Source organism: Peromyscus eremicus, chromosome 5, assembly GCF_949786415.1.
Source record: "Peromyscus eremicus chromosome 5, PerEre_H2_v1, whole genome shotgun sequence".
NCBI lineage: Eukaryota > Metazoa > Chordata > Mammalia > Rodentia > Cricetidae > Peromyscus > Peromyscus eremicus.
Window position 1 is genome coordinate 47,357,741 of NC_081420.1, and position 20,085 is coordinate 47,377,825.

General features: G+C 39.4%; 1 protein-coding gene and 1 non-coding gene across 8 annotated transcripts in view; one reads left to right on the forward strand and one right to left on the reverse strand.

Annotated features, from left to right (window-relative positions):
- Positions 1 to 20,085, reverse strand: part of Arid4b (AT-rich interaction domain 4B) — a 117,422-nt gene that overhangs the window by 67,449 nt on the left and 29,888 nt on the right. For all 7 annotated transcript variants that reach the window (XM_059263388.1, XM_059263387.1, XM_059263390.1 and 4 more), the window contains exon 3: positions 3,316 to 3,426. In XM_059263388.1, coding sequence (XP_059119371.1) covers positions 3,316 to 3,426 — 111 coding nt within the window. The remainder of the gene's footprint in view (positions 1 to 3,315; positions 3,427 to 20,085) is intronic.
- Positions 19,516 to 19,632, forward strand: LOC131912125 (small nucleolar RNA SNORD22). The gene has a single exon (XR_009379534.1). It is a non-coding gene; the product is annotated as a small nucleolar RNA SNORD22 (small nucleolar RNA).

The following is a 20,085-nucleotide window of genomic DNA, read 5'->3' on the forward strand; positions in this document are numbered from 1 at the left end:
ACACGCACACACACAACAATATTAGTTCATCTATGTACAAATAACACAAACTAAATAAAGATCCCCAGTCTAAATAAGAGGCCAAACACTAAATGGATTAATAGAAAACTTGTTTAAATAGATTTTCTTTTCAAAATGAAAATAACCACTGAGAGACACGACACCTACAAGGCTGGGTGTTCTACCTATCATACTGTATTCTATCACTTATTATTACTTTAGCTCTACAACTTTTGTCTGTAAAATTTGAGGAAAAGAAGATGCACCGACCTTAAGTCTATGGGGAATTGTATCATTTTGTGAAGGCCTAATTTAATATAAGCACTGGCTATAAACTTGCTTTTTCTGTTGTTTTGTTTGGAATCAACACCACCACCACCCACCCGCAGACAGTGTTTCCCTGTGTAGCTCTGGCTGTCCTCAAACTTAAGAGATCTGCCTGCCTCTTGCCTCCCACTGTCCAGCTTTGTTTTGGATTTTTTGAGGCACCATCTCATTATGTGGCACAGCCTGGCCTCAGGCTCCTTATCCAAGCACTACAGGTGTATACTACCACACCCAATGGGCAGAACAGTTACTCAGAACTAAGTATCAGATTCAAGGATCACATTTAATATCCAAGGTCATGGATAGTAAGTAGCTCAGAGGTAAAGAACTTGACATAGAAAGCCCTTGACTCAATCCCCAGCATGGAGAAGAGACATAGAAGCACCCCTCAAAACTCTATTCCCCTTTTGTTGAAAAGAAAACCAATGAAAAGAAAGTCTAAATGGTCCAGGATCATAGAATTACAACATGATAGAGCTAAGATTCAAACATTGCTAATTTTCCCCAGGATTTTCTGTACTTTGTATCAGTACCATGGAAAACAGTTAAAAATAATTTTTTTTTTAAAGATAGATCTTACTACATACCCCAGGCTATCCTAGAACTCCCTATGTAGACCAGGGTGGCCTAAAAATCAGAAATCTGCTTTCTTCTGCCTTCCAAGTACTGAGATTAAAGCCACTAAGGCCAGAAAAAAAAAAACCTTAATTAGCTGGTAAAAAGCATCACAGAGCCAGGTATGGTAATGCATGCCTTTAATCCCGTAAGAGAATCTCTGTGAGTCCAAGCTCAGCCTGGTCTACACAGCAAGTTCCAGAACAGCCAGAACTACAGAGTCTCTGTCTCAAACACCAAAAAAAAAAAAAAAAAAAAAGTACCATATTTAATACTGACATTCTCTTGAGCGCTTTACAAAAGAATTCCTTAATAACTGATGCATAGTCAGGTGGTGGTGGGACACGCCTTTAATCCTAGCACTCAGGCAGACGAAGGTGGATCTCTGTGAGTTTGAAGCCAGCCTAGTCTACAGAGCAAGTTCCAGGACAGCCAGGGCTAGACAGTAAAATCCTGTCTCAAACCCCTCCCCGCAAAAAACCTGATGCATTAGCATGTTCTTTATTAGAGTCTTGTGGTCAACAGGGAACAGGCTCACTCACAAACCAACTATGAAAAGAGATTTTATATTATACAGCATCCCACACATTTTAGTGTCACACAAAAGCAGCATTAAGATTAAATCTTAATACTAGAATCCCAACATCTTCAGATAATATTTGGTGTGGAATAAATGTCCAACAGATTGAAGCTGATAGTAAAGAAATGTATCACAAAATCTGCTTAAAATGTATTCACTTTGTTTGAGACAGGGTGTCTCTATGTAGCCCTGACTATCCTGGAATTCCCTACATAGACCAGGCTGACCTAAAAATGCAGAAATCTGCCTGCCTCTGCCTCTGCTTCCCAAGTGCTGGGATTAATGGCGCATGCCACCACTGCCCGGCTTGATAATGGGTTTTTCTTCATCCCTAGGATGGTGGTGACAAATAACTAGGTGCTCAGGAAACAGAAGTATACAATGCCAGAGAGAACAGGAAAAGTCACTGTAAGAGCACCCACCTAACCACATTAACAAAGCAACTCCAGGATCAGCCTGTGAAAAGGAAAAGATGGTGTGGCCCAGATGAGCATCCTTTATGTTCATGGTTAATTTAGAGGCCTTATTACAGTTTTTAGCCAGAATAGAAATCAGAATTGCCCAGGAAGCTTTAACACATGCTTAAGAGAGACACTCAGGCATCAAGTACAGAACTCTTCCAGGGAAATATCATACCTCTTCCACTTGGTTAATTATTCAACTTAATGTTTGCATGGTTATCTGCTCATCTACAATGTACACTCTCCTTCCATCTAACAGAGTCCCCTGAAAGGTCATGCCACCCACTACATTACTAGCAAGTGAGTAGGTACCCATAACACTAAGCTGTTTCACTGGTCCTCAGTTTTCACTGTCCTGAATTTTCCAAATATAAAGGCATCTTCTATTAAACACACACAGTCATTCATTCACTCATTCACCTATTCATACTTTGTGCTGCTATCTTCAAACCCAGGTAGGGCCTTACTTAGGGCAGGCAGGTGTTCCATCACTAGGCCCCAAATCTAGTCCCTTTCACCTGTTTTTGAAATGGAGAATATATGTTCTCCAAGCTAGTCTCCTAAACTGAAATGATCTTCCTGCCTCTGCCTTAGAAATAGTTACAACCAAAGGTGCACCTCACCAGGCTTATGGCAATTCCCTAAAATGAAAGCAATTAAATTTACATTTGTCCATTAACTGAGCCAAAACTCAAGTGCTTCAGAAAGATTTTTTTCCAAAAAGGCATAGGGCCAAGTGTCAGGTGGCATACACCTGCAATTCCAACACTCAGAAGGTTGCAGCTTGAAGCCTGCTGTGAGTTTAAGGAAAGGAGAGAAACAAAAGAAAGATGGGCTGGAGATATGGCTCCATAGTAGGGAGAATACTTGCCTAGGATTCCCAAGGCCCAAGATTCCATCCTAGAATCACAAAAAGGGCGATAGGATGATGTTATAGAGGGAAACAAATAGCCCTGGCTGGCTAGAAACTTGATATGGAGACCAGGATGGCCTCTGCCTCCTGAGGACTAGTGTTAAAGGAATGCACCACTATGCCTGGCCATCTTTTTCATAAAATAAACCTAAAGAATCAAATTAGATGGTTTCTAAGATCCTTTCCAACACTAAAATAGCAACCCAAAAGAACCAAATCTTCAGTGAATTTGCTTATCAGCTGTGATAAGCAAGTTTTATTCCAATTTGAGTATTTTAAAACCACAAATATTGTTGAGTTTGGGAATGGTTTTATAGCCACCACTTTTAAAAACTCATTTTGCACAAAAACAATTTTTAGATTTTTAGACTTCAATTATCAAATATTTAAAGACTATTAAATGACAAATAATACTGTACCTTGACTTTGACAAGTCTTTTTGCAGTCTTGATCTTGGCTTCACAAAAGGCTCCTCTGTATTTGGCACTCACATCAGTGCCCACTGTCAAATAGGGAGGCTCATCGAGGGCCTAAAAATGCAAAGAAATAGAACCTGATTTAAACTGCTTAACTTTTTCCCTATAATCAGGCTTCAGAATACATCTAATCTTGTTACAGCAATTTAAATTAGAATAATGAAATGTACTTTAAACAAGCAACCTATAAAATACTATGAATTAAAGATAATAAAATGTGCATATTAATTAAATGTACCTCATATAAAACAAAAAGACATTTTTCCTGTTAAACATATATAGTTCATAAGATCACTCACAGATGCAGCTTTCTATTTAAGGTTCCCACCATCTATTCATTAATCCATTGACTTATTAAAATATGTGGTTATTATATGACCACTCAATTTGCTAGTTAGCAGATCTTAAATCTCAAGGCACAAACAAATGTCTTCGGACAGGCTGTACCTTGTAGCCATCCAGATTCAGGATGGTTCTGTTCTTGATCTCCAGAATTCTAAGACAAAATAAAAGACATGCATGTGTTCCCAACTACTGCTGAAAGCCACATGAAGTAATCCATCCTGTACTGTCACAAACTACTGGCAGAATGCTTTAATATGGATTCACTGTTGGTCTGCTCTTCTGCCTTAAATAATACACTGCTCACTTGTGGTTTTGATTTTACTGGTTCTAATCTGGCTGCTTTGATTTTTACAGTAGGCTGCATTTCTACACTGGATCTTACATTCATCAATTCCATAGCCAAAGGAAGATTATGTAATCAGCTTTTCCCAAAACTGTTTTATAAGTACTAACAGACTAAGATGTTCACCAAAAAGAGGCAGCAAGTTTGAAAAAAATCCATTATTGAATAATCCATCTCTTTTAAAAATTCATAAATATGCTAAAAGCCTTAAAAGCCCTACAATAAAGACAAATATTCAAAATTTTCAGCATGTCCCAATCTATTTGTCCAAACCCCTTTCCTCTTAATATCATCAACACCCTCCAGAAATCCCAAAAAGCACGCAGTACAAAATACTGCCATAAGCACAAGAACTTAGGTCACCTGCAGCATAGTCAATCTAAGCTCATCCCTAATGTTCTAGCTAATGAACAAGGAACTATCCATCTCAATTGGAATACAGAGATTCCAATGTTACAATCAAGTGCTTGCAACTCTAAGATGTCTACCATGGCATTCAGCTCTGGTTACAATTAGGCATACATGTGCCCCAGGATAGCTAGGAAGGCAGCCCAACATATCAATATAATTTGTAGATGACAACGTTTTGTCTAAATGTCAAAAAGTTGGACACAAACTTAAAAAAAAATTGTCTATGGTCATACTACACCCAATCTTGCCTGATCTTGAAAGCTAAACAGGGTCAGGCCTGGTTAGTACTTGGATAAGAGACTGCCTGGGAATATCGAGTACTGTGCGCTATAAATAAATATAAGTGAATGAACGAACAAACGAATGAATGAATGAACGAACAAATAAAATGGATGGATGGATGGATGGACGGACAGACGGACGGACAAACATAGATAGATAGATATATAGATAGATATATAGATAGATAGATAGATAGATAGATAGATAGATAGATAGATAGATATACAACCCAGGTGGGCACTGAATTCAAGAACAACTTTTCTCAGACTCTTGAGCAGAAATTACATGCATGTGTCACAAAATGTTTTGTACTGCTGTTTGTTCTTTGAAACAGGATCTCTGAACCTATGAAGTCCTGGTTTGCCTGAAATAGCTATGTAGACCAAGCAGACCTCAAGCTCACTGATAGATCCACCTGTCTCTGCCTCCGAGTGCTGGGATCAAAGGTATGCCCACCATGCCCAGCCTGAAAAATGTTTTGTTTTTTTTTGTTTTTTTTTTTGTTTTTTTTTTTTTTTGGTTTTTCGAGACAGGGTTTCTCTGTGTAGCTTTGCGCCTCTCCTGGAACTCACTTGGTAGCCCAGGCTGGCCTCGAACTCACGGAGATCCGCCTGGCTCTGCCTCCCGAGTGCTGGGATTAAAGGCGTGCGCCACCACTGCCCGGCAAATGTTTTGTTTTTTAATATCAAATCAAGCATATACTTAAATTTTTTAAAAAATATTTTAGTGTGCATAATAAGTTTGCACCACAACATTTGTGAAGATCTGAGGAACGTCTGTGGGAGTCAATTATTCTCTTCCAGCATGTAGGTTCCAGGTCACGAGACTTGGCAACAAGCATCCCTACCAATATGCTTTCTTAAATTAGATGTCTATCAGTAAAGCAGTACATTTAGGATGTATTAAGAATGAAGAACCACTTCTTCATTGTTCTTAATGTTTTAGTGTTAACTACAACTTGGTAACTTTATGTTGCTTTTTACATGTTTTTTATTATTCATTTTTATGTGTTTGGACTGCATGTATGTCTGTGCACCATATGTGTTCAGTGGCCATGGATGCCAGAAGAGGACGCCAGATCCCCTCAGACTGGACTTACAGATAGTTGTGAGACACCATGTTGGTGCTGGGAATCAAACCCCAATCCTCTGGAAGAGCAGCCAGTATTCTTAGTCATCTCTCTATCTCCTTTATGTTGCTCTTTAAAGGTTCACAAATGCGTATCTCCTACCCACCCATCTTAGCCCGCTTAAAATACCATTTTCCTTGGCCAAACTCCATACAGGATGGATTTAGTGGCTTTATTTTACAAAGAATAAGGAAGGGGAAGAGTGTCAATCTTTTGTAATAATCATTAAAGATACACATATGAAATCATCACATTGTATCTTACATACCATCTTTATCAATTAAGTATTTTCAAATTAGGAAAAAACTTTAAGGAAACTTCAGTTCATTTTGTGGTTAAGCAGTTAGGCAGGGACAGTCTTCATGACCATATCACAACTACTCTCCACAACTCACAACTTTTATTAGCAATGCATCCTTCCTCCCCTGCTAGCCAGTAACATTTCATTTCAGAGAGAAAAAGTATATAACTAAATTAAAACTAATAAGGGAACCCAAACTATGAGCTATAGAGTAAGTCAATAAAAGCTACCCAATTGGTCCTGGGAAGATGACTCAGTCGGTAAAGCAACTGACACCCGAGCACCAACCTAAGTAGAGATCCAAAAAACCCACATGCAAAGTCTGGTGTAGAGGTGTGTACCTGCAACCCAAGCCTTAAGAAGATGATGTTCCTGAACTTATTGGTCAGCCAGCCTACCAAAATTGATGTGCTTCAATTTAGTAAGAGACACAGGCTCAAAAATTAAAATGGAAACAATGGAGATACCAGGTGTCAACCACAGGCCTCTACACACACAAGCACATAGCACTCATGCACACACACATAGTGCTTCATATCTGTATCTACACGGAAGTAAATAAATATTTCAGAAGTAAACTTTGGGAGCAAGTAAGATGACTTGATGTGTAAAGATGCTTATACTGAGCCTCACCACCTAAGTTCAATCCCCAGGACCCACAGTATAAGAAAAAACAAACAAAAAGCCTCACCCAAGTTGTTCTCTGACCTCCACAGGTACACCATGGTATGTGCACGCACAAGACACACACACACACACACACACAGACACACAATGTATTAAAAAAAAAAAAAGACACACACATTTAATCCCAGCACTCAGGAGTTAGAGGAAGGTGGATCTCTGTGAGTTCGAGGCCAGCCTGGTCTACAGACCAAGTTTCAGGACAGCCTTGAGTACACAGACAAACCTTATCTTGAAAAACAAACAAACAAACAAAAAAAGGTTTTTTAGTTTCATTTTGTTTTTTAATAGCAGTCCACTGAAATGGGTTGGGGTTAAGTATCACCTCTATTTTGCACATCATAGCTATTTTCTTCTCATCAGTATCACTGAGATGAAAAGTGAATAGAGCCAGCAGACAAATTTAGGCCTGGTGATGTCACATCCAGTCCGTGTGTGTGTGTGTGTGTGTGTGTGTGTGTGTGTGTGTGTGTGTGTGTCCAAACATACGAATACATAACTAAACAACATTTTGCAAAAGGATCTTCTGGCAGGCTTTTAAATTTTTAGCAGACCACTGAATAAAACACAGTATTAAGAATTTCAAATACTGCTAGTATATTTTCATTGACAATCACATTAAATACTAGCACCATTTCAACCAGTCTACTCAAGATATCATTGAACTGAAGCTGAAGGAAGGATTTCTCCACACTAAGCCCACACCATATCCTCACCAATTAGAATCCACACTAGCAGCAGAAAAGTGTTTAATTCCTTAAAATATTAAGGAAGTTCTTTTTTTTTAAGTTCTATTTTCTTTCCTTTAAGTTAAAACTCAATAAAAGAAGTTAAGCTGCACATAAGGAAACAACTCTAAGAACAATACATGCAAATGGAAAACAAATATAATCCTAAAACAAAGACACGGGCTGGGTAGTGATAACCTGTTAGGAAAAGCAATGACCCATGTTTTGTTGGCATTCTGACTATTCCCTCCACCTCTTTTATTCTTTCTAAGATGGGATCTCCCTATGTAGCCTGGAGCTTGTGGTCGGTCCTTCTGCCTCAGCCCCCATGGTTGCTACAAGTACAGACTTGTGTAATAAACCCATCTTAATTCTATTTCCTTTGCATCACTCTAGGCAAGTTACTTCCTGTTCATAAATTCTCCTTTGGTTTAAGTGTCCAAATGTTAAGTAATCTGTCTAATAATTCCACAGACACAAAGGTTACAAAGATGGTCAAAATTTTTGAGCTACTTTGAGACATACCTAATCATCTAGAAGTAAAGCTACATAACTAGGATTGTTAAATATTATCCAAACTATAAATGCAATTATCTGAAGATACCCAAGTCACATGTCTAACTGTTATGGTCAGACTTTCATAAGTAATGTTAGCAGAGACAGTAATCATGGGATATGTCATTAGTTTGCCATTGGCTAAACTAGCCAGTAGACTTGATTAAGTACACAGACCTTCATAGCACCAAGTCAAGGTCCTAATCCCAGATAATAACTAAGTGAGTTACTTTACTAAACTTATGTAGCCTTTAATTTGCATATCATAAAAATAAAGGCATTATCAGTAAGAACTAAGGCCTAAAGTAGTTAGCTATTAACAATATCATTATGAAGCTCTCCATGTGGATAAATCAGAAATTGCATCAATACAAACTCACATGTGACTACCTCCATTTTAACTTTGTAGTATTCCAGAGGCAAACCTTACTTGAAATGATTGCTCACCATAATTTGGTGAAAATTCAAAGCTGAATCACTTTGCTCACTTGGTCAACTAGTATCAATACTAGTCAAAATTCGGTACTTTTTAGTACTAAATCTAATAATAAAGTTCAAGATAATTGATGATAGGTATAATATGACTTTAAAATGTTATTTCTCTACTTCCAGCAGTACAGAACTAATCAAAGACAGCAGAATAACACATACAATAACAACAGTAGTTTGGTATGTGAATGAAAATAATCTGATCAAAGTCTGTTTCAAGGGAAAGATGTCACAAGTCATGGCAATGCACACCTTTAATCCCAGCACTCCAGAGACACAGATGTGTCTCTGGGTTTGAGGCCAGCCTAGTCTACAGAGTGAGTTCCAGGTCAGCCAGGACTGCATTGTAAGACCCTGTCTCCAAAATAAATAAATAAATAAATAAAGGTTTCTTTTTGTTTATTTCTAATCTGGCAAGTACTCTGGAATGTTTGTTAAGGAACATTCCAAATACACATACATAAAAGACACATAGTATAAGAGCTCCTGCACACAACCTTAAACTGGCTGCTACCAATTATGAACTCATCAACAACTATCCCATCTACTTCCCTTCCCATGCCCTCTTAAACATCATTGAGATTTTTTTGTTGTTGTTCACAATTTTTTTTTTTTTTTCCAAGACAGGGTTTCTCTATGTAGCTTTGGTGCCTTTCCTGGAACTCACTCTGTAGCCCAGGCTGGCCTCGAACTCACAGAGATCTGCTTGCCTCTGCCTCCTGAGTGCTGGGATTAAAGGTGTGTGCCACCACCACCTGGTGTTTTTCACAATTTTAAATCATTTATCAGTATGTATTATGTTAAATGATAAATTTCATTTTGACATTTTCACAAATGCATATAATATACTTTGATCAATCACATTTATCCCTCATTACCCATACTTATATATGTGCCCTTATTTTTAAAGAAATGCCAGGTACTGCATTAATTAAAAAAAAAAATTCTTATCTGTAGTGACTGGGATTTTGAGTTAAATTCTTCTGTTATGGGTTGGAGATATGGCTAAGCATAAGGAGCTACATGCAGGTCCACAGCACACACACAAAAGCTGGGTGTGGTGATGCATATGTGTGACCCAGCACTGGAGGGCATAGAGAGACAGGCAGATCCCAGGGCTCACTGGTCAGCCAGGCAAGTCTAAATGCCCAGTATCCTGGTTCAGAGACCATTCCCCCCAAAAATGAAGGGCTGGCAAAAAGGCTTGGTGGGTACAAGCACTTCCCTAGCAAGCCTGACCACCTGAGTTCAATTCCAAGTCACATAAAGGTAGAGGGGAAAACCGACTCCATGTCCTCCAACCTCCACACACTCAGTGTGGCATACACACCTCCCTGAATCATACATACATATAAAAGTCATTTTTAATTATTATATATATTATATATAATTATATATATAATTTTACAAATATATTTATAAGGTAGAATCCATTAAAGGAATACACCCTCTACTCTGGCCTCCATATGTGTATACATAGGTTAAGTGCATATACAACACACCTCTATCCAGCATTTTTATATTAATAAAAGACAATATAAAATATTAATTAATAATACAACACCAACTTCTGTGGGGGTGTAACTTAGTGATAGGATGGGTGTTTTCTTAGCTCTATCCCCAGCACCCTCTACCATAAAAGGGCAGATTCCTCAATGAAATACCTAGGTTCAAATCTACCATTTTAGGACCTCCATGGCTCAAAATACAATTACTACCTCACAGAAATGAAAAGTAACATATTATATATCTGCAGTATTTAGAACATGCCAAGTACACAGTGCAAAAATACAGACTAAACAATTTAAAAATTAAAATGACACAATTTAAAAAGTTGTATCATTAACAAACAATTCCTATATAAAGAACGGACTTCATCTTCTTCCCTCACCCACGCACGTATGTAAGTGATTCCTTTAGACTAGTCTCCCTTGCTCAACATAATGACATAATCATGCTGCCTTCCAGTTGTAAGAGTTGCTAGGTCTCCATGAGGCTGATGCCTAATGAAGTGCACCATGATCCATTAGTGCAGCAGAAATCAACCAAGTCTGCACAGCTATTCTGAGACTAATGTACTCTGGTCCAAAGCAGACACACATAAAGAACTGTGTTAGTAGGTTAACCAAGACTCTTCTGACTAACAGGACTGACAGTTATGTAGATATGTGTACCTATATGGTCAAGGGAAACAAAAACTCTTTTTTGTTCTTACCTTCTCTTTTTGTTCTGTTTCTCAGATTTTAGTCAGTAATATAGACCATCTCAGAGGCTAAAAATAAGATGTTTTAAGTATACCTCCACACCACAAAGGAAATTAAACCACTAAATTATCATCCCTTTGTTTAGCAAACAGAACAGCTTTCTAGTTGCTAAGGCAACAGTTATTTCAGTTACCCCATGTTGCTTAAACAATTATTTTTCTAGTCAATCTACCAAACGTCCTAACTCACTCACTCACACTCTCCTACCTTCTCCTCTCTGTCTGTCTCTCTGTCTCTGTCTCTGTCTCTGTCTCTGTCTCTCTCTCTCTCTCTCTCTCTCACACACACACACACACACACACACACACACACACACACACAATCAATTCACTTCAATTCCATGGGAACATTTGAAAAAACAATTTGAAAATTCACTCCTGGTGGCTGAACCCCTTCAAGTGTCAGGGAAGCCACATAAGTGCATAAAGGCACTAACAGTGATCTCTAATGTGCCTCCGGGCTGCAGTTCAAGAACAACAGCTAAATCAGCTCTGGAAATGGCTGGGTAACACTAATACTGCCAAAAAAACATTTGGTTATTAAGATCAATCCTTTAAACCCCAAAACATGTTATACAACATTTTACTAAGGTCGTTTCTTAGAAAGAAAAAGGCATTTAAGTTGGTTACAGTGCTGATGCAACTGGGAGACTCAGGAAACAAGACTATGAAATTGATGCTAAAAACACAGTAATAAATACACTTACACATACAGAGTGGCAATAAATCTGTGAAAAGCAACCTATTTGTATATATGACAATCCCAAAGTGGCATTAAAACAATGGAGAGTTCCAACTAGCATATGAATCTGATCTGCATGCCATAGTACTAAAGAACAAAGTTTAAGATACAATTATTTTAGACAATACATATAGGAAATAAAACTATACATTCTAATGTATAATCTTCTCTGGGCTATGTCCACTCTCTTCTTTTGTGGTACACAGGACATCAGCTAATAAGGGTAAAGTCTAGGAAGGCCCAGGGAGGGAGAAACAAATGCTGAGTATACAAGGCTGTGAAAAGAGGTCTAAGAGTGACACACAAAGGCACATCCTGGCTGTACAGAGGAAAATGTGGATGAGGCTGTAAGGCTAGGAGATGAGCAGCATGGCTGGAAATTTTGCTACACTGAGGACAGTCAAAGGTTACAGAGGAAGAAAGACGGCAATATGCCCTCCCCTCTCTGTCCCTTGCTACCTGTGGCAGGCAAGAGAGTCACGAGAGTGAGAGAACTAGCCCTGCTCCACACCAGGTGCAGCACACAGAGAGTGGGCTTGCACCCAGCCTGGGCAGCACACTAGAGCTGACCCTGTTTTCAGGGTCAGATGACCTAGCCTTAAGGGTGTGAGAACAGGAGAGCTGACCCCCACCACCCCCTCATGTTCCCCCCACAAGCATCAGGAGAGAGGGCCCTGCACCTTGCCTGAGCAAAACAGCAGAGCTGGCCCTGGTGATGTGAGTGAGGGGGGACCCAGATCTGAGGGCCCTAGAGCAGAACAGACCCTGTTTCTTGCATTGGGTGAACTAGCTGAGGCAGTGCTGGAGAGCTGGCCTGGGTAGTGATGATGAGGGAAAGCTAGCAAGCATATCAACCCAACTACCACCCAGGCCCAGAAACAGGGCTGAGTTGACCCATTCCAGCATCCATGAGCACATGAAGGAAACAAACCTACAGATCCAAAACAGCAGGATCTCCATGACATAGGACAACAGGATATCATCCAAGAGGAGCCCCAGTGAGCGCCCATTACCTGTGGTGTAGCAAAAACCAGAGGCCTTGAGCCAGCCCAATGACTTGTGGCAATGAACACTTGCAAGTAAAGATGAATGGACTACAGGGTAAACTGTGTAAGTCAATGGACCACACTACAGCTTCCACAACAAGATTCTTCCTTTTGGTTGTTGTTATTGTTGCTGCTTTATTTCTGATTTTGTTTTGCTTGTTTGGTTTTGGTTTTTCTTTTAAATTTGGTTTTGATGAGGGAGTTGCAAGGGCAGAGGGCACATGTGAGGAAACGGGAACAAAGTGGGACTGGAATACATGATGTCAAATTCACAGAGTCAATAACAATAAAAAAAGAGGGCAGCAAAGTACTGGATTAGAAATGGCAGTATAAGCCGGGCGGTGGTGGCGCACACCTTTAATCCCAGCACTCGGGAGGCAGAGGCAGACAGATCTCTGAGTTTGAGGCCAGCCTGGGCTACAGAATGAGTTCCAGGAAAGGCACCAAAGCTACACAGAGAAACCCTGTCTTGAAAAACAAAAAAAACAAACAAAGAAGAAGCAGAAGTAGAAGTAGAAGTAGAAGTAGAAGTAGAAGAAGAAGAAGAAGAAGAAGAAGAAGAAGAAGAAGAAGAGGAAGAGGAGGAAGAAGAAGAAATGGTAGCATAAAGGTCTGGGTTCACAATATCTAATAAACAAAAAAAGTATAAATGCACATTCATGTGGAGAGGAAATATGTGTGGTGCACATGCATGCACATGTAGGCACATACATATTTATTATATTTCCTAACTCTGTTCAAGAAAGCCCAGGAACAAGTGACAGAAAAGCGAGAGCAGAGAGGAACCTAATACACCAATGCCATAAAATCAATTTCTAAAGCATGTACTCCCTTAAAGGGAACCAGGAATCCTTAGAGCCAGGGCTCGTTTCACTGCTGGGAAGAAGTGCAGCAAGAATCTGAAACATTTTACACTAGAAAGTAAACGTTCAGTGAATGATGGAGACATTGCAAAGGAACACACAAGAAGCAGCTTGAAGGGCTCTTACTAGCCAAATAAGGCAAACTCTGAGCAGAAAAATAAGTAACGAATGATAGGTATAGGTAGTACATACCTATAATTTTAGCACCAGGAGGGTAGATGCAAGAGAATCAGGAGTTCAAGGTCAGTCTCAAATTTATAGTGAGTTTACAACCAGTCCAAGCTAGATAAGACTGTATCACATAAATATTAATTATTCAGTACATTTTTAGGGCTGTCCATATAAGTCAAACCAATCAACATGAGGTCTGCATATCCCACTGTAAGTTATTTATATTTATATTATTTTAAAATAAAATGATGACATTATTAGGCATTCAATAGGAATCAATGGGATTAAGGAGACGGCTATCATTAAGTGTGTGCTGGACAAGAATGAGAACCTGAGTTTGGATTCCCAGCTTCCATATTAAAAAAAAAAAACAAAAAAACTAAGCATCTATAACCCCAACACTGGAGCAGAGGCAGAGACAAATAGATGGGAGTTCATGGACCAGCCAGTTCAGTCACTAAATGAAACCTAGGCTTATCTTTAAGACCCTGTCTCTAAAAGTAAGGTGTGGGGGGGGTGGGGAGGGAAATGAGGGCAGTAAGATGGCTTAGCAGATAAAAGCTCTTGCTATGCAAACCTGACAACCTAAGTTCAATCTCCAGATCCCACAGTGGAAGGGCTAAACCAGCTCTTGAGAGTTGTCCTCTGATCTCCACATACACTCACAACATGGAGTATCTATTCAAACACATGCCCTGGAATCTATGCCTCCGTATCTGTATGAGAATGAAGAAATTTAAGATGCAGAAAAGAAAGTGCTCATCGGTTCAATACAGTGTTAATAAATGTGACTGAAACAAAGAATCATCCTTTGGCCACAATAACACAGGTGAATAATGCAGAATACCATAACAGATGCCAAGCTGACCAGTGGGAGGTCTCATTAATAGGTGCTGGTACACTCCTAGACTACATTCCATTCCCAGGGATGCACACATGATGCACGGGAAGAAGAGCATCCTTCCTTCCAAGACTGTGAGAATGAATATGAGAAACAGCCCAAAATGAAGCTGTCCTTCCTACAGAATATAAAGTTTGTGTTCCTTCAAATTATGAAGAACATGAAATATGGGGAAAGTTGGGGGCAAGTTCTAGATTGAAGGATTCTGAAGAGAAAGACAACCTATGTTCCTGGATAGAAATGGGCCAGAATGGAAAATGAATGATTAGGAGAGAGCTGGCAGAGCCTGCTGATTTCCTCCTCTAGAGTGGAATACACTGTAGGTAGGAGAGTGGACCTTCAGGGGAAAATCACACACGAGAGAGAAAGAAAGGAGATATAGACCTGATGGGGCGGGATGCCAACTGGCAGATCAGGTGAAGGAGCCCAGACTTCTTTGTATTGTAAATATGACACTATTTGAAAGTATATAGCATATATTGGGCACTTTGAATGTATTTTGAATATAATTACCCACTTATGTTCTCTGTCATTCTGAGTTCTTTTTGTCTTTTTTGTTTAAACTGGTATTCCAATTTTTTTTTATTTTTAAAAACCACCTTTCCCTAAGCACAAAAATCTTTTCTAGATGGTACCTAGAAATTTAAGCTTCTTTAAGGGGATAGAATCACAACTACTTCTAAGTACATCTTAGACCTTAACCATCAGCCCAAGGAATAATTTCATATTCACAAATGTTAAGTGGTGTCTGTACATTCTTAAAATCGAGTATCTCAAATGTTCTAACTGGACATTTCATCAGCAGATTTGAGCGAGGAATACATACTGTGCACATGTGTCTCACCACCTGGTTTCCAGCTCGTGACAGTTTTATAAGACTGTAGAACCTTGAGGAGTTGGAGTTCACTAAATGGACCATGGGTGGGTCTTCAGGTTTTATAGCCTGGCCTTACTTCGGGATGGCTACTGTGGACAGAATACAACCTGCCCTCACCCCTTGATGGACTGTATACATGCCTTCTTATGCCAGGAGCCAAAGTAAAACCTTCCTTCCTTCCTTGAGTTGCTTTGGCAGGTGTTTCTGTCACAGCAATGAGAAAGTAACTGTGGTGGTTTGAAAGAATATGGCCCCCAAAGGGAGTGACACTATTAGGAGGTGTGGCCTTGTTAGAGGAAGTGTGTCACTGTGGAAGAGCATTTTGAGGTTTCATTTATGCTCAAGATACTGCCCAGTGTCTCAGACACTTCCTGCAGTGCCTGCAAGATGTAGAATTATGGAACATGCACACCTGAGACATGATGATTCTCTGAAATTTTACATTTTGTATAGGGGTGTGTGTGTGTGTGTGTGTGTGTGTGTGTGTGTGTGTGTGTGTGTATGTACACATATGCATGTGGAAGCTAATGGACAGCTTACTGAAACTGGTTCTCCCCTTCTACTGTGGATTCTAGGGATCAAACGCAAGTCACTAGGGTTAGCAGCAAGTGCCTTCATTTGCTGAGCCATGTCACCAGCCCAACATGATGATTCTGTATGTTTATGGGACTGACTATACATTATAAAGTAAAAAGGTCTCCAGAACTAGATTTCAAACTACCAATATGTATGAAATTCAAATAGTATATATTTAACATGATGGATGATATTTTGCTAAAACTTTACACTCAGGCTACTTTGGACCAAAGATTGCATAATATTGAGCATAGTGTCATACATAAGTCCATCCTCATACTATTTCCTCCATTCAAAGAGCTACAGACCCTTTGCCACATGGCTCAGCACCACACAAGAGCAGGCCATTTACTACTAACCTTATCTCTGCTGTTTCATCAAACCCATAACATGTGAGTATTGCCAACTCTGACTGTAAAACATAAAGTGCAACTGCAGAAACCAAAAAGTTGATTCTGTTGTCTAGATGTAGAGATAACATAGAATATGTTTACATTAAATATTTTTAGCTCTGTCAACTGAAATGGCAGGAACTTAAAACAACTAAGAAAATGTATATCCCTACTATTTTGTTTTGTGGGACAGAGACTCATAGTTCAAGCTTGCTGTGAACTTGCAATGTAGTCAATCACAGGCATACACCACCACACCCAACCTCGGTATTTACCTTCTGTTAATAAAGTAATTTTCACAGAGAATTTGCAGGCTAGACTGGAGAGAATTTCTGAGAAGTCCAGATACGGCTGTACAGAGATTGTAACAGGATGTAGAAGAATGAGGATATAACTGTTACTATATGCCTTGGCTTATAATCCAATCTTATTACCTCACATCTTGACTCTCCATGCCTTCATCCTTCTGCAAAGGATAACAATGGCATGTATGAGAAAACCACTGGCTAATCCTTCTGCTAAGTCATAGACAGGAATGATGCAAGAACAGTAAGTGTCACACTGATACCAACTAAGTTCATGAGTAAATAAACCCATCAACCAAATTAGGACTACAACATTCCTGGATAAGTGTCAAGAAAAAATATGCATTTTAAAATTTCTATTTGCTGACTTAAATGGGGCAAATAAAGGTCCTTAAAGAGGCTGCCAAAGACTTCAGAGGAAAAAAAAATCTCGTTTAAAATATCAAAATTGTTGACCTAAACTTTAAAATGATTGTACTGAAAACACAGTTTCAATTTTATCCAACAAATTAAATAAGCTCTTAGTCTATTAAACCACTAAGTACTCCTTTTTTCCAAAGAATTGAATACTAAATAACTTACCTAAATACTGGAAACCATAATATATGAGTCTCACTATAACACCAAGCTAGACACTTGCAAGAAGAGTAATTGTGAAGAATGAAAAGAAATACATGATCTTTGCTTTCTGTGCAGGCTCAATCTGTTTTATACTCTTTGTGGCACATCCATCAAAAACAATCTCTGTATCATGTCATGTCATGGATTATGGGTCTGTAGCACATGACAATCAGTGATGTCAAAAATAACAATGGAGCCAGTCAGTGGTGGCGCACGGCACTCAGGAGGCAGAGGCAGGCAAATCTCTGAGTTCCAGGCCAGCCTAGTCTACAGAGCAAGTTCCAGGACAGCCAGGGTTGTTACACAGAGAAAGCCTGTCTAGGAAAACAAAACAAAACAAAAACAAAACAAAACAAAACAAAAATAATGGAAGCAGAACTGCACTGTTAGATGCTTATCCACACTGTGTTTTAGGTTTGCTCCTGGCTATCTCCCACTGGCTTTTAGAATTTATCTCTTCACTCTCCAGATACTGTCTTACCACTGCTGTGGGATGGTCTGTATGTCAAGTATGTTGCTGATTGGTCAGTAAATAAATCACTGATTGGCCATTGGCTAGGCAGGAAGTATAGGCGGGACAAGGAAAAGAATTCTGGGAAGTGGAAGGCTGAGTCAGAGAGACACTGCCAGCCGCCATCATGACAAGCCGCATGGGAAGATCCTGGTAAGCTATGAGCAATGTGGCAAAGTAAAGATTAATAGAAATGGGCTAAATATAAGAGTAAGAGCTAGACAATGACAGGCCTGAGCTAATGGCCAAGCAGTTTAAATAATGTAAGAGTCTGTGTGTTTATTTTATAAGTGGGCTCTGAGACTGGCGGGACTTGGTGGCGGGAGCTGGAGAGAAATTCTCCAGCTACATACCACTAGATCACACTGATGCTGAATCAATAGAAGTCATTGTTATGTCTGAACCAATGTCAAATTTTGACAATTGAGTATTCATCCCCACTGCACACTCTGTAAACAAACACCAAGACATCACCAGAAATGGCCATGCTACATGCCCAAGTTTACAACAGACATTTCAACACACTTGATCTTGCCTATTCCACTACTCTAAAGAATAAACACTCATCTTGAGGTATTTTAACAGAACAATTAATATTAATACTGTTCAGCATTAGACTTGGAATTAAAAAAAAAAAAAAGCTGAGAGTGATGCTGATTTCCTGATGATCAAGGGCAAGGTCCAGGGTTCTAGCTCCAGAATCAAAGAGAAAAGCTTATACCAATGAGTTACCAGGTGGTTTATTTGATCACATGTGCATAAGAATAAATTAAAGGCGTGTGCCATCCATGCCAGCACTCAGGGCATAGAGGCAGATATCGTTGAGATCTATCCTGGTCTACAAATCGATTTCCAGGAGAACCAGGGTTGTTACACAAAGAAACCCTGTCTCGAAAAACAAAACAAAATAAACCTAAAACAACAACAACAAATATATATAAGCTGGAAGGTGATAGTACACACTTTAATCCCAGCACTCAGGAGGCAGAGGCAGGAGGATCTCTGAATTTTGAGTTAAAGGCCAGCCTGGTCTACAGAGTGAGTTCCAGGACAGCAAGGGCCAGACAGAGAAATCCTGTCTTGAAAAACCAAAACCAAATAAACATAAAGAATATTTTCAGGCCAGGCAATGGTGGCACATGCCTTTAATCCCAGCACTCAGGAGGCAGAAGCAGGAGGATCTCTGTGAGTTTGAGGCCAGCCTGGGCTACCAAGTGAGTTCCAGGAAAGGCACAAAGCTACACAGAGAAACCCAGTCTTGAAAGAAAAAAAAAAATTATTTTCAGAATTTCATTACTAAACCTGCCTCCTCATGGTCTAGCCACCAGTTAAGTTCTGCCTCCCTAAGACCTCATCCCCCTGAGGAATGAAAGCATTCCTGTGGTGTCACTTCCATGGGCATGCCTGGCCGAAGAGAAAGCCAAGGAAGCCCTGAAAAATTCTAAGATGTGCCTTGGCAACCCATTAGAAAAAAAAAGTGCTTGAGAGAGAAAATTTTCTGGACTCTAATGACAAGTTCCAGGAGATCTGAGGACTCACCAAGTATACACAACAACAATACATAACTTTTAAATAGATTCAGAAATAAGCTTCACTAATATACTCCTTTCCCAGTAAAGCATCATTCATGTGTCTTGCTTCCTTTTCAAGTACTAGAGATGAACTCACTGAGGCTGACTGAGACAAAAGATGAAAATTTGTTCCAGAAGGGACTGTCTTAGGGACGGACCATCACTGTTTCTAATCACAGGAAGGGGAAGAATGATCACTAAAAAACACAGGTGGCTGTTGATTTCTCCCAGGTCCAGAGAAAAGACAAGATGCATGTAAAGAGAGGCCAAGAGCTGGCAGACATCACACAGGAATTCAGATACTTTTTCTTCTCCAACCTAGTTGCTAAATCCACATTACAGTCACTTTCATTTTCCCAGTAAAGCTGCTTTTAGCCTTTAAAGTATGAATTAATTCATTTCCTAGTATTTCTTGGACTAGTCTAACACATAAGCATCCTATAACCACATTCATCTTGAAGAAAAATATTACACAAGAATTAACAGTGGTATAACTGCTTGTTCACTTTCAAAATACTGAATTAGGTATTCCTGTGTTCTGGGCTATCACAGGATGTGTAACTTATTGATATGAATTTGTGATTATAGATCACAAAGTGGTTCCCAC